We start from the raw sequence: 26,100 nt of genomic DNA, 5'->3' as shown, positions 1-26,100 counted from the left end.
AAAAATAATCTTTATTGTGAACAGTGTTCCCTCGCTTTTTGCGGGGGATGCGTTCCAAGACCACCCGCGAAAGTTGAATTTCCGCAAAGTAGAGATGCGGAAGTAAATACAGTATTTTTGGCTTTGAACAGCATCACAAGCCTTCCCTTAACACTTTAAACCCCTAAATTGCAATTTTCCATTCCCTTAGCAACCATTCAGATTATTAATCACCATGTTTATTTATTAAAGTTTATTAAAAAAGATATTTATTAAAGGCAGATGAAAGTTTGGCGATGACATATGACGTCATCGGGTGGGAAAAACCGTGGTATAGGGAAAAACCCTGCAAAGTATTTTTAATTAATATTTTTGAAAAACGGTGGTATAGACTTTCCGCGAAGTTCGAACCCGCGAAAATCGAGGGAACACTGTATATACTGTACATTAAAAATGAAACAGAAATAAATATAATTCATGGTATAACAATCATATATATGATACCAAGAGAGAAATAGAGGAAAGGGAAGTGGGGGAATAAAGAAGATGTAGTAGAAAGACGGGATTAGGGGAAAGAAAGGAAAGGGGTTGGGAAAAGAGAGGGTGAAAGAGAAAGGGTGCCGTCTGTTTTGCTGGCACTTCTGTACTATATGACCTCTGATTTTAATGTGTAGTTGGTGTAAGTTTCCCTTAATTTTTATTTGTTCATGGTGTGGTATTAATTAGATTTAACAAGTATAAGTAGTGCTCTCTTTCAAACCCCTTTTTTGTTTTGATTTCCTGTGGGAGATATTTGAAAACACCGTATGTACTTGTGTTTTAAATTGTTTTAAATTGAACATTTCTTAGGGAAGTGACCTTTTTGCATCAAAGGTAACTCAGAACAAACATTACAACACATTCACTCAAGGCTAGAGAACTCTGGGACATTTAAATGGTGACCCTTGGTCACCCAGGGCTTCTTAAAATATCATTGCTATTTACTACCTTGGCTAGCTAAGATGCCTTAGGGTTCCCATTCCAGCTAAGTCTTGTGGGAAAATCCAATTGTCCCCAAGCACATTTCTAATCCATAGAGAGCCCTGATCAAACCAACCAGCCAAAGGAAACTTAGTGTGTTTCTCTCACCTCAACCAGTTTTCGGATGACGTAACTCCAGCGGATGTACGGATCTCTATAAGGAAAGGAGTAGGGATAGGGTTGAGATATGATTGTTGGAAAATACAATGTTACAACATTGCCCTGGGGAAATGTGCTATAGTGCCGGAAGCCCATTTCTCCCAATTTTTTTTTGTCATAGAGCTGAGAATCCAGGGAGCCTCAAAAGACAAGGACAATATGCAAGGAGTTACCTTGGATAGCTCTTTCTGTAGATCAAAGTAGGGCAGAAGAGAAAATATAAGTAGGTTGAGAATTCAGGAGGGCTTGTCTTCCCTGGAGTGTGGGGAAAGAAGCAAAGAAATGGTTGAAGATACATAGGGACAAATGGAGAAACAGTGGTCTCAACACCGAATAAATAGTTGCCCTAGAGCATACAGATTAACAGAGTTGGAAGAGACCTTGTAGGTCATCTAGTCTAGCCCCCTGCCCTAGCAGGAGAACCTAAACCATTTCTGATAAATGGCAGTCAAATCACTTTTTGAAAGCCTCCAGTAATGAAGGTCCCACAACTTCTGAAGCCAAGCTGTTCCATTGGTTGGTTCTTTTGTCAGAAATTTTCTCCTTATTTCCAGGTTGAATCTTTCCTTGCTCAGTTTTCATCCATTATTTCTTTCTGGCCTTCATGTGCATTGGAAAGTAGCTTGATCTCTTCCTCTCTGTGGCAGTCCCTCCTTTTATTTTATTTACTATATGGAAAATACATGGGTTTCCTGCCTGAGCAGGGGGTTGGACTAGGTCCCTTCCAACTCTGTTGTTGTTTTTGTTGTTGTTGTTGTTGTTGTTGTTAACCCTGCCACTAGACGTGGCTTCACTTTGGTTTCAAAATTCACTTTGAAACAGCACAGCAGTTTAGGGCTGGATGGTATCTCAGAGGTCATCCAGTCCAACCCCATGCTGTTGGAAAACTTAAATTGTCTGGATTGTTTTGGTGCCTCTGACAGAGAGGAAAATTGCCAGAAAGGAGAAGTAGTTTACTAAGAAAAGGTTGCCATGCAGAGGAAGACAGAGATAGCTCTTGTCTTATGACCACAATTGAGCCCAAAAATTTGTTTGCTAAGAAAGAGTGTTATGAAGTGAAATTCATCACATTTTACTCAATCCATGACATTTCCTGGCTCCAACAATCATGCACAAACAAGCATGCTAGGGGAAAACATCTGAAGTCATGAACAGAAGATATGGTTAAATGTGTGGACTCTGGGTGTGTTTTTCCAAATGCAGTAAGTGAGATGAATATGTAGTTTTAGAAGAGCTCTCTCTCCCCCCCTCTCTCTGTGTGCACATACAGATAATATATCATTTTGTGTGCCCATATAGGATTAAATAATATATTTTCGATGTTCAGTAGCAGTAAATATGAAAATTGTATCTCATTGAGGCCTTTGAGGCGAGGAGTGGCCAGGCAACCTAACCCTTGACATGAGTGACGTCAAGTTGGCCATACTCACCCAGTCACGTGACCTCTAAGTGACATGACTACCCAGCAACCCATCCTCCAGTCACATGACCGCAAAGCTAATCCTTCCTAGTCATATGACTGCCAAACCACTCCCACCCAGTCACATGGCCACAAAGACATGCCTACCTCACATCCCCATCAAGCCACAGCCACAAAATAAGCCACACCCACAGACTCGTAGGTTGGGGGGGGGTTTGGAACCCACCGCTGACATGTACCACACCCAATAATTGGCAGGGAAATGGAATGTCTAATCCAGTAGTTCAATTAGTTGAGGAAGTCTGTGAAAGCAATTAGTATGCAGAGGCCAATGGTTGGATGACTATCTTATGCTAAAACTAGGATGCTGCAATTGGTGGAAAATCAGATTGGGGACTATGGGGGAGACTTACAGCCATTGTAATCATCACTAAGGGCCTCCATGTCAAACTCACCAACTTGGTCCCTAGCATGGAGAAGAGGCGGCATTGATTCTCGCAGAAATGAGTAGCTTTTCATCAGGAACCGGATCTATGCCAGAGAGGGAAATGAGCAAGGAAACAGCATGAAGTTAAGTCATGTTGTAGATATTTTTGCAGAGCACTTTAATATTAATGCTATGCCACCTACCTGGCCTTCGGTACCATCTTTGTGGATATTCAAAGAAAGGAATTGCACCCATTAGTTAAACAGAATGGGCTGATCTAAGAGGTCTCTAATGCTCCCATGGTGGATCCCATGGGTCCCATAGAGCTCCAGACTCTGTTTAGACGTTTTAGACAGAAATGGCCCATATTTACTACTCCTTTGGCTGTCAGTTATACTGCCTACTGATCTTTCTGCTCAACTTCTTGCTTGGATGAAATCTGCTCATTTTCCAGCTTGCAAGAAAAACATACATTTGAGGCTGTCAGTACCATGTACTATTTTGGTTGGGTTTCCAATATATTAAGATAAGCCAGCATAGAATGTTAGGAGGAAATAATGATATTGCTTTAAGAGCCCGGCAGCAATTATGGGCTGGGCTGCAATTTGGTAATATAAGGGAGACAGATGTGCTCAGGGCCGCCATCAGGAATTTTAGGGCCCCATACAGCCTAAGTGTCTGGGCCTCCCTGCCATTTTAAAACTACTTTAAGTCGCCGAGCCACTCCATCCCCCGGGGATCATTTCCCGCTTTACGCCAAGCGAGGCGGTCCCATAGGCCAGTGTTTCCCAACATTGGCAACTTGAAGATATCTGGACTTCAACTCCCAGAATTCCCCAGCCAGTGAATGCTGGCTGGGGAATTCTGGGAGTTGAAGTCCAGATATCTTCAAGTTGTCAAGTTTGGGAAACACTGCCATAGGCTATTTCAGGAACTGGGTTAAGCCAATTGTGTGGACTCGTCCAGGAGAAAGAAAGAAGCGGGAGCGGCGAGGGAAAGAAAGAGCCTCCTGGCATCGGTCAGGCGGAGCGTGGCTTATTTATAGCTCCTTGGCACTTCTTCCTTCTTGGAAGAGGCCTTGTTGACAAAACCATGTGCTTTCTAGCGAGGGGAGAGGGGAGGGGGATCCCACACCCGGCAGCCACCAGCGAGGAGCTGGAAAGGACGAGGGGAGAGAAAAAGCAGGGCACCAGCAGTCGGGCAGGTGTCTTGAGGGGGCACTCCCATCTGGAAGGAAGGGAAGAAAGGCGAGGGCGAGCTATGAAGAAAGAAAGGAAGGAAGGAAGGAATTGTAAAAGGGGCGATCAAGAGAGGAATGGGTGAATGAATGGACGGAGGGTGGGAAGGAAGGAAAGAGGGAAGGGACAGGAACAGAGGAAGAGCGCAAAGAAAGCAAGGAAAGGTGTGAAAGGGGAGAGTAAGAGAGGAAGGAGTGAAAGAAGGGAATGAGGGAGGAAAGAAGGGAGGAAGGAGAAGGAAACCAAGAAATGGAGGGAGGGAGGGAGGGAGGGAAGGAAGGAAAGAAAGAAAGAAAGAAAGAAAGAAAGGGGAAGGGACAGGAACAGAGGAAGGAAGCAAGGAAACTTATGAAAGGGGAGAGTAAGAGAGGAAGAACTGAAGGAAGGGAGGGAGGAAAGAAGGTAGGAAGGAGAAAGAAAAGAAGGTAGGAAGGAGAAAGAAAAGAAGAAATGGAGGGAGGGAAGGTAAAAGAGAGAAAGAAAAAGAGCAAGAAAGAAAGCAAGAAAGCGAAAGAAAGAGAATGAAAGAAAAATAAAAAGAGAGGGGGAATGAAAGAAATGGAGGGAGGGAAGGAATGAGAGAAAGAAAGAGAAAGAAAGAAAGCAAGAGAAAGAAAGAGAGAGAATGAAAGAAAGCAAGAAAAAAATGAAAGAGCAAGAGAGAAAGAAAGAAAGAGAGAGAGAAAGAAAGAGAAAGAAAGAAAGAAAGAAAGAGAGAGAGAAGGAAGGAAGGAAGGAAGGAGAGGGAGGGAGGGGGAGGAAGGAAGGAAGGAAGAAAGAAAGAAGGAAAGAAAGAAGGAAAGAAGGAAAGAAAGAAGGAAGGAAAGAAAGAAGGAAAGAAGGAAAGAAAGAAACAAAAAAAGAAAGAAATGCAACTCCAAAGAAAGGCTCACTGAGCGGATGCATGAAAAGAGGGACCGGGATCTCCACTTGCCTCCCCCTCGCGCCTCGCCCTTCCCACCCTCCGCCCTGGGGCAGCCGCCTGCGCACACTTACCTGCTCCCAGTGCCAGCAGCAGGAAGGCGAGCGAGGAAGCCGGCGCCCGCCAAAAAGAAGCCATTGGCTCCGGGCGGCGGGCGGTGTTCACGCCCTCCCCAACCCCTGGCCCAGCACCTCCGGAGGCCGAAAGGCGCAGCTCTCTTGCCCTCGCAATCCTGGGGGGGGGGGACACAAGGCCGGCGGAGAAGCCGGCCGGGCTCAGCCCTCTCCCGGCTTCCCCAATTGCGCTTCCCCAGCAGCACAGCTTGGCTTCCGGAGGGCCGAGTCACCACCACGGTGGCTCCCCCTTCCACGGCTGCCATTGGGGCTCCCTGCCTGTCTGCCGGCCTCCCTGCCTTCTTTCATCGCGGGGGTAGGAAGGAAGGTGCGGGCCGCGGTCAGAGAAGCTCCGTAGAGGCGGAGTTCGGCGAGGTGTTTCTGGTCCTTTCGCTCGCCTTGGTGCGCTTTTCCCCATCGCAATTGGGGTTGGAGAGTTCTTGGCGGCCCCCCCCATTTTTCAATTTGGCCGGGCCCCTGACGCCAGTCCCAGTAGTACCGGCCTATCGGTGGCCCTGGATGTGCTGCTGTTACATTCCATTGCTACATTCTGATGGTTACATTCTCATTCTGTTGTTGCTTTGCGTCTGCTGTATGCCTTATCATGCAGTGTTGGTTATATTGTTATTTATATATGCTGGGTAAGTATTAATATCTGAGCTGTGTGCATTATTATGTGTAGAGAGCTGTGTGCCATATTTGTTATAATGAGCTGTGTGCAAGATGTTGTGAATAATATATTATACTGATGTAAAGGTAATACGCGAATAAGAGAATAAATATGTAATTGCTGTGTGCTACTTGGTCTAGTACCTACTATGTGTTAGAATTGTATTATATACTGTATTAATAAGAGGCTGTGTGCTAATACTAAATGGCTGTGTGCGAAGGAGATAATATATGTACAGTATATCTTCGGACAAAATAAATAAATAAATAAATAAATAAACGAACGAACGAACGAACAAACAAACAAACAAACAAATAAATAAATAAATAAAGAAATCTTGGCTGTGTGCGTATAAGATATGTAATAGTATGGCCTGTATTATGATACTATGAACTTGCTGTGTGTGAAGAAGAGTTGTATTATGGTCTCTATTATAATTACTGTGTATATTTTGTAAATAATACCTTTAATATCCTGTTGACTTGCATTGTTGTCTGAACAAGCCACCAGTGCCACATGTACTCTGGTTACAATTCAGTATGTCTTTCATTGGGTCTAGGCCCAGTGTGGAATGCTGACAGAGGCCATGGCAAATGCTACTGTAAACATTTATATATGACATATACACGATGATGACTGCTAAGGACCATACATTCTGCCACAAGACTTTTTAAAAATGTACTGTACATCTTCAGGGCAATATTCTATTTGACTCTGTCTGAGGTTTGTCCAGAGTTTGTCCACTCAGAGGACATCAGATAGGAGAAAGCTGCCTTAAACCTGGAGGGAGGTTGGCATGTGTTCAATGGCATGTGTATGGAAGAAAACATTTATGCTACAGGGGGCCTTTCTAGCACTTACTACTTTCTACACTTTCCATACTGGTTGATGTTCTGGGTCAACCAGAATTCCTTCACAAGTCCAACCTCACTTCAAAGTTCAACTTTAGCTTCTCCTGTTTTTATTTAGGACACCTTTCCCCTATGCCCACTTTCTTTGTGCTGCCCCAGTGCCATACCTGCTCCATGACGACAATGGCACGTGAGGCAATTCCCAAATTACAGTAAACAACAATATAGATGGGGAAGACAAACAGCACTGCAATGTGGCAGATGATCACCAACAACACCAAGGTGGCCTTCAAGAGATTGGGGAACCTGGTCATCTTCAAGCAGCCTGACCATATCTGCAGGGCCTGGTAGGGCACAAATAAGGTGTAGAGGAACATGCAGAGCCAGGCAAAGAGTGCTGTGGGCAGCTGTCGAAAGCCATTGATAAAGAGCTCGAAATCCAGAACAAGACTGTGAAAGATAAAGAAGAAAAAGAGCTCTAAGGATGTTGCCCAAAAGATCAGGATGTTTCAAATAAGCACTTTCTCTGGGTTATCCCCAATATTCAGTGACATAACTACTGACAAGTGAAGGGGATTGGCCCTGCTATTTTGGGGAAGTAAACACATGAAATTTCCCATCAATTCTACAAAATAGTCAGAATAGTTAGAATGAAGGAAAATCCACCTCCAAGTGAAAATAATAGGATCAGTCTCCCTCATTTTGTTTCATAACCTTTATGTCAAATCCATAATTTCAACTATTGCTCATCCTTAAATATTGGACTCACAGAAAGGTTCCCATCAGAATTTAAATAGGTCAGAAACAGAGGACTGTGAAGTTTTTGAAGAGTCTGTCATATTAGGAACATTACTCAACATTCCTGTCAGAATAATGTCTAATCCTTTTTTGGTACATTTCCCTGAGTTTTCTATTCGGCTGGTCTCCATCTTGTGTGGAGCGTAGGTTTTGATTAGACATTTATTTATTCCATGTAAACCTTCCTTTTTGAAAATTCAAGTTGAAATATGTGGACTTTCCTTCTAATCCTATCCCCAGTGAAAGCTGAAAGATTGATCACCTGATCCAAAGCAACCCAATTATCTCTCTGACTGTGATTGTGAACTTGGTTCTCTGTCTTCTATTGGACTCCTTCCTTGATCTGCTTCATGCTTGTGGAATACATGTTGGAATGCATTTTGTACTACAGCAACCACAGAATTAATTAGCCAGTAGATGGCAGTGTTTAGTTAGCATCTATGGTTATAATCTATGGTTCCTTTATATTCTGAAGAGTGTTTCCTGCAACAGTTATGACAGTTGAAACCATTAACCAGCAAGGCCCATCCTGACAGTACATTTGATCTGTTGGCTACATAACCATCCTTGCTACCAATCTGTATGGCTATATAATAATCCTCTACCATTTCTGTAGAATAAAACAGAATTTCTAACAATGCTTCAACTTCAACAGAACTGATGATTTCAAGGATTTGCGTATCATGGACATTTCCTTCTCTTTCTTTTCCTTTGGTGAACTATTTCATTTGTAAGGCTTCCCAATTAAAAATTAGCTCATGACAATGCTGAGCGTTTGTGCGTGATCAGTATTACTGGTAATTTTTGCTTCATGGCATGTTTTTCTGGGTCTTCTACCTCTATCTTTTGAATATAGAGTCTAATGCCGCTAGAAATTCTCTTAGGGTGGCATCACTGTCACATTCTGGTGAGAGAGAAGTTCCCTGAAGATGGGCTCCAGCACAAGTCTGAAAGCTCACGGTGACCCTGATTGGATCCTTTTGTTTTTCTTTCCTATGGCTACTTAGATCTGGATTACAAAAATGCATCTGAGGTAAAGGTGACACAGAGAAATATTTCTATCTTTCTCTGTTGCCTTCACATGGACATCTGGATTTTTTCATAACCCAGAAGGCGGGTAGAAGAAGTGAACTGCATAAGTAGGCCTGAGCTGGATGCCTAGTAAAGGTGGCACCAAACGAGGCATTCATCACTTAGGCTAAATCTCTAGGTGGGAATAGGATGGTCTCAAGTGTTACTGCTCAACAGGAGCACAAAGACAATGAGAAGAACAAATTGCATTTTCTTTTTAGCTAAGAAAACAGTGACAAATGGGAGGCAATGCAGCATGATCAGGTTCCTGGCAGAGGCTCAAGGTTGTTAAACTTTGGATGGAATCTAAGGTTAAAGATTTAATAAATATGTTCTCAGGATTACTACAGTATCCTTTAGCACAAAACAAATAGCATCATATTCCCAGAATTAGCATACATCAGAAGACAGACCATCTACCCCACCCCCGTCTTCTGAATCATACCTTCCTTCATCGATGGAATCCACAATAATTTGTTTGAGGACAAAGATACAGAGCATGGCCACAAATATGTGACGGATTGTACGGAAATGTTCCACCTCCAGCAATGTGCTGTAAAAGAGAGACAAGTTGCCAGCAAGTAAGTAATAGATGTTGGGAGTGATGGGTAGCTGGAGATCATTGGACAAGACCTGGGACCCAAAGATTTTCATGAAATTTTCTATGCAAAACCTTGTAGCTTCACTTGTACAAAAGAAATAACATTCAGGTGACTGGGAGAAATGTCTCATCTCTTGTGATAAACAGGTAGTCCTCAACATATGACTGCAATTGAATCCTTGGACCAAGCAGGAAACTCACGTCTGCTGAGAATATAAATAGCCTTATTCAAATATGCTAGTAATAAATATTAGGTTAATTAGCATGATTGTAACTATCGTGCTAATTAACCTAATCCTTTCAAAAATACTTCATTTTGTTTCCTGTCCGTAATATCCTTGTTATACTCTCACTCTACCTACCAGAGAATCTCAGGATTGTATTGCTATGGAGCATACTCAGTCCTTAGCGGGCTGTTTCCAACTCTTGTTCTTCATCAACAGTGGAGTTCATCCATTGGAACCTGAGGCCTTAGAAATCTGACTACTTTGCATAATGTCCCTCTGACTAAAACGTGTTCATATCATGGCCAGACATACTTACTCAACCAAGGACTGTTGAGGGACAAAGATTTTCTTCTTCAGTAGCTCTCCTTTCTCTCTGTAAGATAAGATTTCAAAGCAGCTAATATTAATATCTCCCTAAACCCTTCTCACCTCTGAGAAAGGGGAGGGGTTTTAAAAGTAAATGAGTCTCTGAGGATTTTACTCCACAGTCAGTTTTGACTATGCTCATCTTTGTTTCATTGACCACTGAGCAAGCACTGTCTGATGACTCTATTTTCCCCATCCCTGTTCTAAAATCACTTCTGAGGTACCTCTTCCACCTGCTTTGCTTCTTTGCTGCGACCATGCTCAATTGCTGGGGTCTGGAATGAGTTGCTTCTTCCAAGGTCTTATCTAAGCGATCACTCAGCTGATTGTGTATCTGTTCTAGTACCTTAGCCTTCATTACCTACCAACAAAACAGAGGGAATTTAATAATGCCCAGGTCTGTCATATATTCCTAGAATGCATTTAGGTGATAGACATTGTTAGGGAATTGCACAGATTATGTCCAAATAGAGTCAGAGATGCTGTCACAAACTTGCAGTTTTATATACCCTATTTTTCGGTGTATATAAGGCGCACCTTTTTACTTCAAAAAAGTGTGTAAAAACTGGATGCGTCCTATACACTGAATGTTGCTGAGGCTGCCTGGCAGCCCTTGGCGGGAGGCCGGCATATCAGCCCTGGGAGATTGGAGTGGGGGCTGATGGAGCTGAGCCCTCTCCCGCAGAACAATCAGCGCCGCGCTGCAGTCCTCCTCTGCAGCTGGATGCACCGAGGGGAATCCTCCTCATGAGCGGCTTCCGGAAGCTCCACTCTGCACCCAGCAACAAAGCATCACTTTCCAGGGTGGCAGGAACAAGGGGAGTATCTTCCCCTGAGTTAGCCAATCCCAGCGGACAGTGGCAGTGGCGGCGGTTTTCCTTCGAGGAGCAGCAGCAGCGCTGGGAACGTAACGTAAAACCCGGAAGTGCTGCAGTTCTGCGTGAAACTGGAGAAGAAGCGAAGAAGAAGTGGAGTAGGCTGCTGGCTCATCCCCGGAGAGACAGTGATAGAGGAAAAGAGGGGGGAGGAGAATGAGAGCAAGAGGGAATGTGAGAGAAAAGGAGAAAGAGAAAAATGAGAAGCTGATGGAGGGAAAGAATGAGGGAGAGGAAGAACAATCAAATGAAAGAAGGGGAGAGAAGGAAAAAGAGAGGGAGAGGGAAGAGAAAAACAGAAATGAAAGGGAGAGAGTGAGAGAAATGAGGGAAAGATTGAGAGAGAGAATGAGAGAGGGAGAAAAGGGAAACAAATGAGAGCAAAAAGGGGGGGGAGAGGGAAAAGTACACAGAAATGAGAGAGACCTGGAGGGAGAGAATGAGAGAGAGGGAAAAGAGAGAGAGAGAGAAGTGGAGAGAAAGAAAGAAAAGGGAAAGAGAGAGGGAGGGAAAGAGAGGAGGGAAGGAAGGAAGGAAGGGAGAAGGGAGGGAAGGAAGGAAAGAAAGAAGGAAGACATTTCCAACAGAAAACACCAGGAGTCACAAACCCATCCCCTCATGGATGGAGAGGTTACTATTACACTGCACACCAAGACAACTAGACACAAGAATAGGTTTTTCCCGAATGCCATCACTCTGGTAACAAATATTTCCCTCACCACTGTCAAATCTTTTACTAAGTCTGCACTTCTATTCTACTAATCTTTTTCTCATAATTCCTATCACCCATTTCCTCCCACTTAGGACTGTATGCCTGTAACTTGTTGCTTGTATGTTAAGATTTCTATTAATATTGATTGTTTCTTCATTACTTATTTGATCCTATGACAATCATTAATTGTTGTACCACATGATTCTTGACAAATGTATCTTTTCTTTTATGTACACTGAGAGCATATGCACCAAGACAAATTCCTTGTGTGTCCAATCACACTTGGCCAATAAAGAATTGTATCCTATCCTATTATTACTATTTAATACCACACCATTTGGTTCAGAATATCTTTTTTCCTTGTTTTTCTCCTCTAAAATCTAGTTACATCCTATACACCGGTGCATCTCATACACCAAAAAATACGGTAAATAAATATGTAGGAATGTTGTAGGAACATCATAAGGTAAATTGTAGAGGGCACACAGCAACTAATCACAATTTAGACTGCCTCATGAAGTGGCCAGCTTTCCTAAACCAATTAGCTATAACTGTATGTTCTTACTGGTTGTCCAGTTGCTTCTCTTCTTTGATCTTTTACAGAAGCTCTCTTGCCCAGAAAGCCTAATAAACATACAGGATCTAATACTCTATGACAAGGATAGAGACCATGTGACCATTGTCGCGCTGGGAATTGCCAGCCCACAACGACATTGAGAAACATCCAGCAGTTAGAGAGTTAACTCTGTCTAGTAAGATAGTTCCTCCTGTGTGATGTAACCTGTTTGCTCACATCCCCTCTTTCTGATGAAGAAGGGCAGTCTCTATCCAGAGTCCATTGTTCTTTCAAACTCTCCGGTTCATCTTTCTTAGCTACAAGATGTGCCATCTCATGTCTCCTAAGACAATTATTATTTTTATGCTTTCTTAATAAAGAAACTTGTTCATTCGAACATGCTTTGTCTGTACTTCAATATCCATCGCCTTTGGAAGCTCCCGGCTCACTCCTCGCGGGCTGAGCGCCTTGTTTAAGGTAAGGGGTCTCTCCATCCCGACATGGTAGCGAGAGTGACAGTTATTATTGAAGTAATAGACCCCGCTTACACCCTGTAAGCTTCCTAGGAATCTCTCCTGATGCCAGCGAAGAAGAAACGCAATCCTCTCACGCAATCCTACGTAGATTCCCTCACGAGTCAGCAGCTCGCCGAACTCAAAGAGACTATTCGTGTAACCGATAGTAAAAGGAATCCTACAATGTCTTTGCACTCTGAGAAGGAAGGCCTTCCAGCTGACGACAGCATTCAGCAAACTGTAAGTGTATCTTACATGATTGATGATGTTGGGAACAGGGAAGAGGAATGTAAATCTACCCAGGGTGGTCCCTCCGGCAGTCTTTCCATTAATCCTAGCGACGAAGAAGAAGACGAGACATTAACTCTCTTCCCCTCTCAATCATCTGCTATGCATGTTAAGGCACAAGCCAAAATGAAGCATTTAGATGATTTCAGCTCTCTCACTTCTGCTAACATAAAGGGAACATCCCTAAACTTGCAGAAAATTGAAGAGCTCATTGAAAAGGATGAGAAGGAGATTCACGCATTAGAATCAGTCTGTCTTCACTTTGATAACTTACCAACTATGAAAAATATAGAGCAGCAAGAAATCTATTTCAGTTATTTAAAAAAGGCTGATAATGCCAGGACTGAATTACGATCTTTGAAGAAACTCCAGCTTAAACTTATTACAGAAAAGATGGAGGTTATGGCCCTGAGAGATGCCACGTATGCCCATTCTCCAAAGGGAGAGACAGAAGGAATCCATTCCTCCCACTCACCCCAAGATAAGCATGCGTACATCAGTCATTCTCCCATGGTCACTCACTTCTTCCCACCTGCCTCTAACATAGAACACATTCCAATTGAGGAAGGGAGGGCTAACCAGCCCGAAGCAAAAAAAATGGTCCCTTTGCATTTTGAAACTACAAGCCGAGGGGGGAGGCTTTCCCCCACTGCTACAAGTTACGCAACAGCGGCCACTAGTGGATGGAATGCCCGAAAGGAAAAGGCATTGCCTGAAGCCAGACAGGGACTTTCCCAGGCAGATATGGCAGCTGAAATGCAAAGACAACAAGTTCCATTTATTTCAGGTCCTTCTGTTTCATCGCAGAGGCCTCCAGTCTTTATTCCACAGATGCCAGCACAACTTCCCCAGATGGGACAGCCACAAGGTTTGCCAGGAGGGCTTGGGGCTCAACCCCAACAACTCCAAGCGGTCCAGCTGACTGCATCAACGAGGCAGACCATCACCTCTTCTGCTCTGAAAGGTGAGTTTATACTGTTACCTAATGGACACAATTATCGGAAGTGGCTTCACAGAATAAATTTGCACCTACTGGCTCATGACATAGATGGGATTGCTCATAATCCCCCAGTAAGGCGCTGGACTGCAGAAGAAAGGGAAGCTGACATAAAAGCCAAGCTACTCATTCTTATGAGCATGGACTCACAATTGTCACAAAGATATGACACACGTGACATTACTTCTGCTCAGATACTAGAGTCAATAGACGGCATGTTTAGGCCAATATCAGATGAAGGCAATTTCATACTGATAGCTAAGTTTAATAACACTAAACTTCCAACAGGGGGTGAACTTGCACCTCACCTTTCTAAACTCCTTACTATGCATAAAGATTTAGAAGAAAGAGGATACCGTTATGATGATAATCAAGTAAATGCGGCTATTATAACTTCCCTTGGTCCTGAATGGAAGGAAGTTATTTACAAGTTCAGTATACTCCCACTGGCCCAGAAGACTACTCAGAGACTCTGTAACATGCTAACTGAAGAAGCAGAGTTGCTGAACACTGGCCTTAGACCTATGTCAGCAGCATTTAAATCTAACTTGGCCAAGGGCGGTCAGCAGAAAACAAGTACTCCAAAGTACTCACGCCAGAAACCTTTTAAGAAGGATGACACTCGCAAATCTCCTGATGTGCAAAGTGTGAAGTCTGGCGAGACTGATCATCCACCTTATCCAACCCAGCATAAAGGCGCACACAAGAAAGGATCCAGAGGAAAGAGTTCTGGAGCTGCAAAGTCAACTCCCAAAGACTCAAAAGATGAGAAACCTACTTATGTTGGTACCATCCACCTCAGCATTGTTCCTGACAAGAGTCCACTCTACGACATTCGTGAGTTATGGACCCTAGACAGCGGAGCAGCGGCACACATCGCGTACCGGAAGGAATCCTTCAGTGAGCTACACCCGACAGATGTCAAGGAAGTGTTTGGAGTTGGTGATCTACGTTCCAAGGTGGAAGGAAAAGGAAAAGTCTTCGTCAAAGAACTGGACTCCCTTATCTCAAATGTTTTCTACGTTCCAACTGCCAAGAACAACATCCTTAGTGGATATTGCCTGAGAGAAGAATGGAAGGTTGTAATAAACTTTGAACTTACTGATACTAACATTATCAAGGATGGCAAACTTCTTGCTACTGCCATTCCCATCAAAGGTGTCTTTTATTTGCAACCCAAACCTGCCAGCAAAGGTAGTGTAAGTATAAGCGTTCCAAAGGGCGTAAGCACAGGTCCAGAGAGAAACCCTGGTGCCACCGCTAGTTCAAAGGTTCCTAAAACCAATGAAACCCCTGAGGTTCCCAATGCTATTAAAAATGTTAAACATATGTTAACAAATAAATCTTTTCATTCCAGGTGCATTCACAGATGGCATCGTCGCTTGGGGCATGCTTCTTACCCCGTCTTAGCAAAGATGTCTGAATATGTTGATGGTTTCACAATTGATGGGGCTTGCAAGGTTTACTTAGATTGTAAAATTTGTAACTCTGCCAAATCCCAGCACTCCCCAGTCCCCAAGGTGGCTGTCCGGCTCTGTACACGCATCTTTGAATTGGTTCATACCGACGTTGTCGGTCCATTTCGGCCTACTGTTGGTAAACGTAAGTATTTCTTAACTGTAGTTGACAGTTACTCACGATTTGGCTATGTTTTTCTTTTAAAACAAAAATCAGAGGCGTTTGAGGCTTTTAAAGACTTTGCTGCAGAGATACTCACCCAACACGACGTCTGGATCAAGAGGATTCAAAGTGATCGTGGAGGCGAATTTATGTGGCAACAGTTCCAAGGATGGATGGCCAGGAATGGAATCCGCCAGCAGACCTCATCACCCGGGACGCCACAGCAGAATGGTGTGTGCGAACGTAGGAACGGGATTCTGCAGACAATGTTTCGTTGTCTCATTGAGGATGCAAACGTGAACTTTTCATACTGGGGCGAAGCATTAAGGTATGCTAATTACATTGTTAACAGAACATGGAGCAGCGTCATACAAGACACTCCTTATTACTTGCTCCATGGCAAGAAACCTGACATTCAAAATATCTACATTTTTGGTTGTTATGCCACTGTTAACATTCCAGTTGAACAGAGAAGAAAAGGAGGTCCTGTGTCAGAAAGAATGAGATTCATCGGCTTTGATGAAGTCTCCAAGTACCACAAATTTGCTGACTCTCATCATAGAGTTTACATTTCTAATTCAGCCAAATTTGAGGAAGACACAAATTGGTCCAGTATACATAGTAATGATACTTCAGTTTATTTTCCTAAGGAAGGTGTGCAGAGTCCTGATGACCAGGGAGCTGTGCCAGATGTTCCTGATGTTCCAGATGATGAACAGCCTTCGACAGTTGCCGAGGAAACCTCTGGTGATGAACTTGAAGGCGGAGATGATGATGAAGGATGGACCAGCGTTCCAAGACGTTCCAAGAGAACTACCAAATGAACTCCTCCAAAGAGATTTGCACAGCAAGTATCTGAATCTCCTTATCTTTTCATGTGTAACAATCTTACACTTCCACCTGATCATTTTCACCAGATCAAACTTTTGCCTGACTTTGAACAAGAAAAATGGCATGAGGCTATGGAACACGAACTGGACTGTTTAAAGAAACTTAATGTGTTCCAAAAGGTGGAGCCTCCTAACAAGAAGAAAGTCATTGGCACACGCTGGGTGTATAAAGTCAAACAAAAACCTAATGAGGAAAAGCTGTATAAAGCTAGACTTGTAGCTCAAGGATTCTCTCAAGTTTATCCGGATGACTACACTGACACATACTCACCCACAGTCAGAAATGAAAGTGTCAAGATTGCCCTAATCACTGCTGTTGCTTTGGGTCTAGAGGTTTTTCAGTTCGATGTAGAGACTGCCTATTTGAACGCTGATCTGAATGAAGAGATCTACGTCAAGGGTGCTCCCAGATTCCAGAACCGAGAAGGAGAGGTCTGGTCTCTCAGCAAGTCTTTATATGGCCTCAAGCAGAGCGCCCTCTTCTGGTACAAATTATTATCCCAAAAGCTAAATTCAATGGGCTTTATTTAAGTCCGAATCTGATGGATGCGTGTTCACAAAAGGGCAAGGTAAGACTTATGAAATTGTTCTTGTTTATGTTGATGATATTGTTTATGTGGGTCTCAATGAAAGCACTAGTCAAACTTTTGCTAAGGGCCTTGAGAAACATTTCACCTTAAAAAGCCTAGGGCATATCAATGATTATCTAGGTGTTCAGTTTGAGAAAACTGAGAAGGGGTTCTCTCTTTCACAAGAAAGTAAGGTTGACCAGCTTTTGCAAAATTGTAACATGTCTGATGCGCATACTTGTCGTTCTCCTATGCAAACTGACTTTTACAGGTTAACCCGAGAAGAGTATCCTGATTTTGAGAACAAAATATTGTACCGGTCAGTGATTGGATCGCTATTGTACATCAGCAGCTGGACGAGACCTGACATTTCACTGAGTGTGAATCTACTGTCCAGATACGTTGGGAAAGCTACCACGTTTCACTGGTCTTGCATAAAGAAGCTGCTCAAATACATGAAGCTTACGAAGGGCAAGAAGCTGTACCTTGAGCCAGATCATGTTGTGTACCCTGAAGTGATTTGTTATGCTGATGCTGACTGGGCAAGTGACACAGAAACACGAAAAAGTACTTCTGGTTATATCATGTTTTTAAATGGTTGTCCTTTCTTTTGGAAAGTTAGGCAGCAGAAGTTTATTTCTTGCTCTTCAACTGAATCTGAATATGCATGTGTTTCTGATTGCTGTAATGCATTAATGTCTCTTTTTCCTCTCATTGATAGTATTTGGAAAAGTCCTATGACACCAATTGTTATTATGGAGGATAATATTTCAGTTGCATTCATTGCTGAAGCTGAATTTGTTGGAGCTTGTTCACGGCACATTCACATCCGGTATCAAAATACCAGAGAGAAGGTGAAAGATGGTTTCGTGAAAATTCAGTATGTGGCTACTACTGAGCAGATCGCTGACTTGCTGAATAAGCCATTGCCAGCTGATCAACATGAATACCTCACCAACAAAATGTGCCTCAAGTGAATTGATGTCTTGATGTCCTGATGTCCCTCATGTCTCTGATGACTGACAAAGAAGGGGTGTCGCGCTGGGAATTGCCAGCCCACAACGACATTGAGAAACATCCAGTAGTTAGAGAGTTAACTCTGTCTAGTAAGATAGCTCCTCCTGTGTGATGTAACCTGTTTGCTCACATCCCCTCTTTCTGATGAAGAAGGGCGGTCTCTATCCAGAGTCCATTGTTCTTTCAAACTCTCCGGTTCATCTTTCTTAGCTACAAGATGTGCCATCTCATGTCTCCTAAGACAATTATTATTTTTATGCTTTCTTAATAAAGAAACTTGTTCATTCGAACATGCTTTGTCTGTACTTCAATATCCATCGCCTTTGGAAGCTCCCGGCTCACTCCTCGCGGGCTGAGCGCCTTGTTTAAGGTAAGGGGTCTCTCCATCCCGACAACCATGACATAGAACTGACCATTTTCATCATTCTTGATAATTCATAATTTAGGGAGAATATTTGTTTCTCTAGTGCTAACATCCTCCTGCTTTTATTATTATTTGTTACCTATTATAATATCTATTATTACCTCCAGATGTCTCTTCCATTCGATGTGGGCAGTGTTTTTCTCCAGGTGTTCAGCTTGTCCTAGAGAATTAGAAACAGCTTCGCTTTAAAAACATGGTTTCACATGATGTGGAGAATGGATGAAGTCAATCCATTCCTTGGATTAGACAGAAATCTTCCCATTACACAGAGTTCTTGTTTCTAAATTACTATTCAAACATTCGTTTCCCCACTCTTTGAATTCTCTTTCCTTTGGGATGGATAAAGCAGATCCAAAACTATCTCTACCAGGCTCGTGGTATTTTATATGGCACGTTTTTATTCAGTTTTGTAATCTCTTTAAAAACAGTTTTCCATACTATAAAATCCTCTTTTAACCATTTATCCTACAATTCTATTTTGCTTAATTACCAAGTAAAGCAACAAAAAACATTATATCATTTTAGTAAATATGGAGGAAGGCATATTACCAGTACCTATGACAAATGTTAGAGTGTAGTACAGTAGTGTTGGGCAAACGCAACAAAGTTCAGGTTCGGTGAATTCACCCGAACTTTGCCATGAAGTTCGGGTGAGTTCGCTGAACCCGAACCCGAACTTTTGCTTGCAGCAAGCCGCAAAATAAACAAGGAGGTGGAGAATTCCCCACCTCCTTTTTCTTCCTTTTATTTTTAGAGAAAAGGATGCCGCAGCGGTGCTGCAAGCAAAAGGAGGTGGGAAATCCCACAAAGGGATTCCGGGGGCGGGGCTTTGATATCATGAAGACTCCTTCCTCCCCATTTCGGCCAGCCAGGAAGTAGTCTCCATGATGTCAAAGCCCCGCCCCCAGAATCCCTTCATGGGATTTCCCACCTCCTTTTGCTTGCAGCGCCGCAAGCAAAAGGATGTGGGAAATCCCACAATGGGATTCCCCACTCTCCTCCTGGGTGGCGGTGTTTCCCAGTGTTCGGCCGAGCCCAAACCCGAACCCGAACTTTACCCGAACTTTTTTAAAAGTTCGGGTTTGGGTTCAGCATGCCGAACACTGCAAAGTTCGGCAGGAACCCGAACTTTGCAGGTTCGGTTTGGCCAACACTATAGTACAGGTAATCCTCAACTTGCAACCATTCATTTCGTGACTGTTCGAAGTTACAATGGGACTGAAAAAAATGACCTATGACCATTTTCACTCTTATATCCATTGCAGCATCACCCTGGGCATGGGATTAAAATTTGGATATGTAACAACTGGAATTTATTTGACGGTTGCAGTCAGGGGTGGTATGTGAAAATTTTCCCTACTGATTCTTTGGCATGGCTTATTTTGTGGGTGTGGCTTGAGATTTGGTGGGCATGGCTTCAAGTGGATGTGGCTTGGGGGTCATGTGACTTGTTGGGCATGCTTAGTCATGTGAACGGATGGGTGTGGGTTGGTGGTAATGTGAATGGATGGGTATGGCTTGGTGGTCATGTTAACAGATGAGCATGGTTTAAATCTGTTAAACACATTTAACAGATTTAACAGACTTGGAAGTTGGGACCTTGCAAGATCATCTAGTCCAAACCCCTGCCTAAGCAGCATCGCAAAAGTACAGAAAATGGCCCCTGCCACAAACATGAGCCTCACAGAGCAACCAAGAGCTGAAAAAAAGTTTGGAATAAAATGAAAATATTCAAAAAGAAAATTATCAATTAAACATTTAGAGCAATGTAACTCTGAGTGTGACCAAACTTTTAGGACACTGTCTTAGGACTGATTTAGTGGCAATACAGGTGGCAAAATGTTCACATTTTTCCGCATCTATTGCATCCATTGATTTGCAGCCAGCCACCTTATTTAGGGTGACTCATTCCCTCCTTAATGTAGGGGGAACGGAGGAGCCCCTGCATGGTAGAGGTGAGGACTTTGCATAGTTTCTGTCAGATAAAGTCACTCAGATTTGGATGGACCTGCACTCTGATTGGGCTATTCCAACTGAAATGACAGCGGCTGGTCTTAGTCCTATTATATGGGATGAATTTGAACCTGTGACTCCTGAGGAAGTAGACAAGGCTGTGGGAGTGATGAGTTCCTCCACTTGTTTGCTTGATCTGTGCCCCTCCTGGGTTGTTTCAGCCAGCAGGGAGGTGACAGAGGCTGGCTTCAGGCTTTAGTTAGCATGTCCTTGAGTGAGGAGTCCTTCCTGCAACCATTAAATGGTGGTGGTGAGACCTCTCCTCAAGAAGCGTTCCCTGGATACAGCAGATGATACCCAGTTATATATCTCTGCCCCATGTGAAGCAGTGGACGTGATGTGCCAATACCTGGAAGCAGTGAGGGTCTGGATGGGTGTCAACAAGCTCAGACTTAACCCATACGAGACTGAGTGGCTGTGGGTACTGCATCCTAAAGACTGTATTGACTGTCTATACTTGACTCTAGGGTGGGGGAGAAATTGTCCCCCGCAGAACACGCCTGCTATTTGGCTGTCCTCCTAGACCCACAGCTAAGATTAGACCAACATCTAAGAGCTGTAGATAGGGGGACCTTTGCACTGGTTCATCTGAGGCATCAATTTCGATCCTTCTTGGGTCAAGAGGATCTCCACACAGTCACTCATGCCATTATCATCTCACAGTTGGATTATTGCAACACACTCTACATTGGGCTACCCCTGAAGAGTTTTCGGAGATGACAATTGGTCCAGAATGCAGCCACACAAGTGGTTGTAGGTGCATCTAGGTACACCCACATTACACCAATCCTCTGCAAGCTGTACTGGCTTCCTATTGGTCCCTGGGCTCAAGGTGTTATTACCTTTAAAGCCCTACATGACTCAGGGCCTGGTTATCTTCAAGATCTCCTTCTACCTCATATTTCCCAGAGACTGGTAAGATCCCACAGAGTTGGTCATCTCCAGGTCCCATCAGCTAAACAGCTGGCGGACCCGTGGGGAAGGGCCTTTTCTGTGGCTGCCCCAGCTCTTTGGAACCAACTACCCCCTGAGATTCAGACTGCCCCCACTCTATTGGCCTTCCAGAAAGCATTAAAGACCTTGCTTTTCCAGCAGGCTTGGGATATAAGAACATAAGAACTGAATCAGGCCAATGCCCATCGAGTCCAGCATTCTGTGTCACACAGTGGCCCACCAATTGTCTTTGGGGATCTTGAGGAGAAAGAGAAGTCAAGACCCTCCCTTTCCCCTGACCCCCAACAAATGGTACTCAAGGGAATCCTGTCTGCCTCAACTAACATAGAGGCGGCACATGGACATCCGTTTCAATAACCACCGATACACTTGGCATCCATGAATCTGTCTAATCCTGCCTTGAAGCTATCAAGGTTGACAGCTGTCACAACCTCTTCTGGAAGTAAACCAATGAACCTCTGGGTGAAGAAATATTTCCCTTGATTTGTCTTCACTTCCTTACCTATGAGCTTTAGGGAGTGCCCCCTTGTCCTAGTATTGTGTGATAGAGAAAATAATTTTTCTCTATCCACCTTTTCTATCCCATGCATGATTTTATACACTTCGATCAAGTCGCCCCTTAAACGCCGTCTTTCAAGGCTGAAGAGACCAAGGCATTGCAACTTGGGACAATTGATCTCGCAATTTGCGAGGTCTGGCTTGAATAATATGCATGTAGGTGATTTTTATACTGTTTTTAAAAATCTTTTATGATGCTTTTAAATATCAAAAAAGTCTCCAGAGAAGGGCGGCATAGAAATTCTACCAACCAAACAACCAAATAAATAAATAAATAAATATTCTATATCCTGTTGTAAGCTACCCAGAGTCCCTCGGGAGTTAGGCAGCATAGAAATACAATAAATTAAATTAAATTAAAATTAAAGTGACATTAACAGAATGCTAATATTTGGGGGCTAGGATACAGAATTTTAATAATTCCAGTGACATTTCTGAAACAGATTGTATAATATGCTTTTTATTTGAAATACAGCATGCGTTCCAAAAGTAATGCAATTTTTTAAAAAGTAATTTGTTGAACAGATTTGCACAAACACTTAAAATTCTTCAAAATACTTTCCTTGGGCCTCTACACATTTTTTCCAGCAACTCTGCCATGACTGGTATGCTCCCTGGAAGGCGTCTTCGGGGACATCTCGCAAGTCTTCGTCACGGCTGATTCCTTTCAGGGCTGCCTTAATCTAAGGGAACAAAAAGAAGTCTGCTGGGGCGACAACAGGACTGGGTGTGTGTGTGTGGCAGCGTTGGCACCTGCTGTTTGACCAGGAACTTGTGGACTCGTAGCATGTTGTGGCAAGGCGTGTTGTCGTGATGGAGTTGCCAGGTAGCGGAGATGTGTTCTCTCATCCTGATGACCCTTTTTCGGATTCTTTCCAGCTCATCCACATAGTAGGCAGTGTTGACTGTCTGTCCTTGAGGAACAAACTCCTTATGGACCACTCCTTTACTGTCGAAAAAGACAATGAGCATTGTTTTCACTTTTGATTTGCTCATTCTTGCCTTTTTGTGCTTGGGGGACTGGTCGTTGTGCCATTCAGAGCTTTGGCGTTTTGTTTCTGGGTCATATTCAAAAACCCAGGTTTCATCACCAGTGATGATGTTGGCCAAATAATCAGGTTCAATTTCTATACATTGCAAAACTGCACTTGAAATTTCCATTCCATTTTTTTCATGATACGGTCGGTGCACAGAGGTTTACAATAACTGACATCCTGCTGCTTCCACAGCTTGGAGAGCACTGAGACCGGTTTCGTGGAAAAGCTTAGCGTCCCCCCCACCTACTCCAAGTGCTTCGGTCCCACTCCAACCAATAGGAGCGGCACGGGAAATTCAATTGCATTATTTTTGGAATGCACCCTGTAGGATCCAACACAAGAAATCACTCCATTTACAGATAATGCTTTTTTCTTTCATGTAGTCATAGTCACAACATGCACTGCTTGTTTGTTTGTTTGTTTGTTTAATTATTTACTTATTTACTTACTTACTTATTTACTTTCTTACTTACTTACTTACTTACTTACTTACTTACTTACTTACTTACTTACTTATTTTCTTAAAACTCAGGGTGGCTTGTTGCTAGTGGCGCCTTCATAAATATATCAAATATATGTTCACTCTACAAAAAAAATTCTTACACATTATATAGTCAGTTTATTTCAATTCAGTCTATGCTTAAGTATAAGCTCTTTTTTTTTTTTTTAGATTAGGAATTACATGGAAACCCATGCAGGCAAGTGAGTGGACCGGCAGAATAAAAATGCTCAGCTCCTCTCTACATAAGAGAGTTGCTGAGAAGAGTGCTTTCAACACAAAATATAGCTCTCTTCTCCCGTGAATGCAATTCCGAATTGTCTAGGAAAACAATATAAAAATGTACAGTATTTAATTCTGTAGGCCAAGAAAGGGAGAAACAACAAAATGGAAAGTGTTGGTTTATCCTCTCAAGCAGTATATATCCGTCACCTGTCCAATTGTCTGTCCTACTATTCTTCTATTCTATTCTTCTTATACTACTCTCATAATATCCTTCTATTCTCTAATTAGATATATTCTATTCCTAAATTTTCACTTCTATTCTTTCTCTAATATATTTTACTCGAGTAAACCTTCATTGTGTATTATTGTGCATTGGGCAAAATAAATAAATAAATAAATAAAATTTAGTAACTAAGCAAAATCCTCAATGTGGATTAAGAAAACACATGAAAAGCAAAACAATGGAGATGAAATAGTAAAAGTTTTTTTCCAGGAAAAGTGGCTTTGGAATGATATATTATTTTAAAGAATGAAAAACCTTGATATTTGAATTGGAAATTGCCTCTGCCTTACTATAAATTGTCTGTTATATTCAGAGGTGGGTAACTGTCCGTATGGGGTGGGGTGAGAAACACAGTGGGGTAGTGAAAACGGAGCTCCACCCCACAGCACCCAATTTGCACTGAAAGATATTGAAAGAAAATGCAGGGTGTCCTGCATAAGCCACTCCCACAGTGTAGTAGTAAAAATTTTGGTAGCCCTTCATTGGTTATATTCATTGGATTGATAAATTTAAATTTCTGATATGAAGCCTGAGCACCATTTTGGGAAAAAGAGAGTGTGTAACTCTCAGAACTTTTTCCTTTTGTTTGGACATATAATATGGATTGAACTCTGTTGTTAAAATGACATCATTTGGAAACAAAGAAATAGAAAGCACACACCAGGATGTTAAAACAGCACACAGGAATGAAAACAATACTTCCAATTATCAACTGTATATATCTAAAACTAGAAAATATAAAGGAAAAAATAACAAATACCAGACAGAAAAAGTAAGAAAATATGGAGAACTTTGTAAGACTGAAAGAAACACAGGAACCAAGACCGCTGTGCCCTCCCAAAGGCACCCCCGAAGGCCCGAGATTGGGGTGGGGGCTGATGGAGCCAAGTCCCGTCCCACCGGATGATCGAAGCTGCCCCACAGGCTCCTCTGTCGACTGGATGCCATGCTCCCCACTCATCCTCGGGGCCAAGCCACCAGCCTCCAGCTGATGACTGCCGGGCAGCCTTGGGGACAGCTGCCACCGCTGCTGGGGCAGTGCCAACAGGGACCCTGGGAGGAACGTCCAGAACGCCCCTGCCAGGCAGCTGAGGTGTGGCAGCAGCTTCCGAGATGCAGGGGGGCGTCCCCTCAATGTATCCAGCCAGCGGAGGAGCCCGCGGGGCAGCTTTGATCATCCGGCGGGACCAGGCTCGTCTCCATCAGCCCCCAAAGGCCGGAGATTGGGGTGGGGGCTGATAGAACCGAGCCCCATCCCGTCTGATGATTGAAGCCGCCCCATGGGCTCCTCAGCTGGCTGGATGCATTGAGGTGATGTTCACCCGCTTCTCCAAAGCTGCTGCCATGCGCCCAACTCATCCCCGGGCTTGACCCACTGGCCTCCAGCCAACGACTACCGGATGGCCTTGGGGATAGCCGCTGCGGCTGCTGACCCCCGCCCCACATCCGGTGTATAAGACGCACTCGTTTTTTGACGCATCTTTTTGAGGTAAAAAGGCGTGACTTATACACCGAAAAATATGGTATGTCCCTGTTGTTAAAACTAATCTTTTGTTGGTGAAGAAGCTCACAAAACAAGCCAAAGTAGTAATCTTCCAAAGGGACAATTGTGCCATCAAAAAAGCGGATATCTTACTTGCAAAGGCTAAAATTACAGATGAACTACATCATCTGAAGTGCAATCAGGTGTTTAATACTGTGAAGGAGGAAAAACATTCAAACTGCATTCACACATGGTACAGATAACTTGGGCATAAAAGTCCTGATATAATAAATAAATTAACTGAGAATGACTATGCAAGTGGAATAAAAAATTAGTCCATATGATCAAAAAATGAAATGCATTCACTATATAAAAAGAAAGATAATAAAAAAAGCCTTTCCAAAGCAGAGTAACAGCAGAGTTAAAAAACCCTATGGACTTACCGTAATTCATTCTGATCTTTGTGGTTCAATGAAAGCATTGACTCCAGAAAAGAGGAGGTGTTTTCTCACTTTTATAGATGATTACTTCAGGTATATTACACAATATATGTTACACAATCAAAGTGAAGTACCAGAGAAAGTAAGTAACAAATTTGGCAAAATGCTAAGTGTCTTGCACGCAGACAATGGAACTGAATACGGTGATCCCTCGATTAGCACGGTCTCGATTAGTGCGAAACGCTACAACACGGTTTTTCAAAAAATATTAATTAAAAAATAC

At 43.0% G+C, this 26,100-nt stretch overlaps 1 protein-coding gene across 1 annotated transcript in view; it reads right to left on the bottom strand.

The window, feature by feature from the left end:
* LOC139163248 (sterol O-acyltransferase 2-like) overlaps positions 1–25,072 on the bottom strand; it is a 29,433-nt gene extending 4,361 nt beyond the window's left edge. Inside the window, exons 1-11 of the mRNA XM_070744200.1 lie at positions 24,795–25,072; positions 22,604–22,799; positions 22,443–22,533; positions 18,427–18,485; positions 10,096–10,223; positions 9,813–9,869; positions 9,114–9,221; positions 6,967–7,249; positions 3,034–3,109; positions 1,332–1,413; positions 1,108–1,153 (exon numbers count right to left, since the gene is read on the bottom strand). Of these exons, the coding sequence (XP_070600301.1) occupies positions 1,108–1,153; positions 1,332–1,413; positions 3,034–3,109; positions 6,967–7,249; positions 9,114–9,221; positions 9,813–9,869; positions 10,096–10,223; positions 18,427–18,485; positions 22,443–22,533; positions 22,604–22,799; positions 24,795–25,072 (1,404 nt within the window). The remainder of the gene's footprint in view (positions 1–1,107; positions 1,154–1,331; positions 1,414–3,033; positions 3,110–6,966; positions 7,250–9,113; positions 9,222–9,812; positions 9,870–10,095; positions 10,224–18,426; positions 18,486–22,442; positions 22,534–22,603; positions 22,800–24,794) is intronic.
* Positions 25,073–26,100: the final 1,028 nt, after the last annotated feature.

The sequence above is a fragment of the Erythrolamprus reginae genome, chromosome 2, assembly GCF_031021105.1.
Source record: "Erythrolamprus reginae isolate rEryReg1 chromosome 2, rEryReg1.hap1, whole genome shotgun sequence".
NCBI lineage: Eukaryota > Metazoa > Chordata > Lepidosauria > Squamata > Dipsadidae > Erythrolamprus > Erythrolamprus reginae.
The sequence above is the reverse complement of the archived record's forward strand: the minus strand, read 5'-3'. Positions and strand labels throughout refer to the sequence as shown.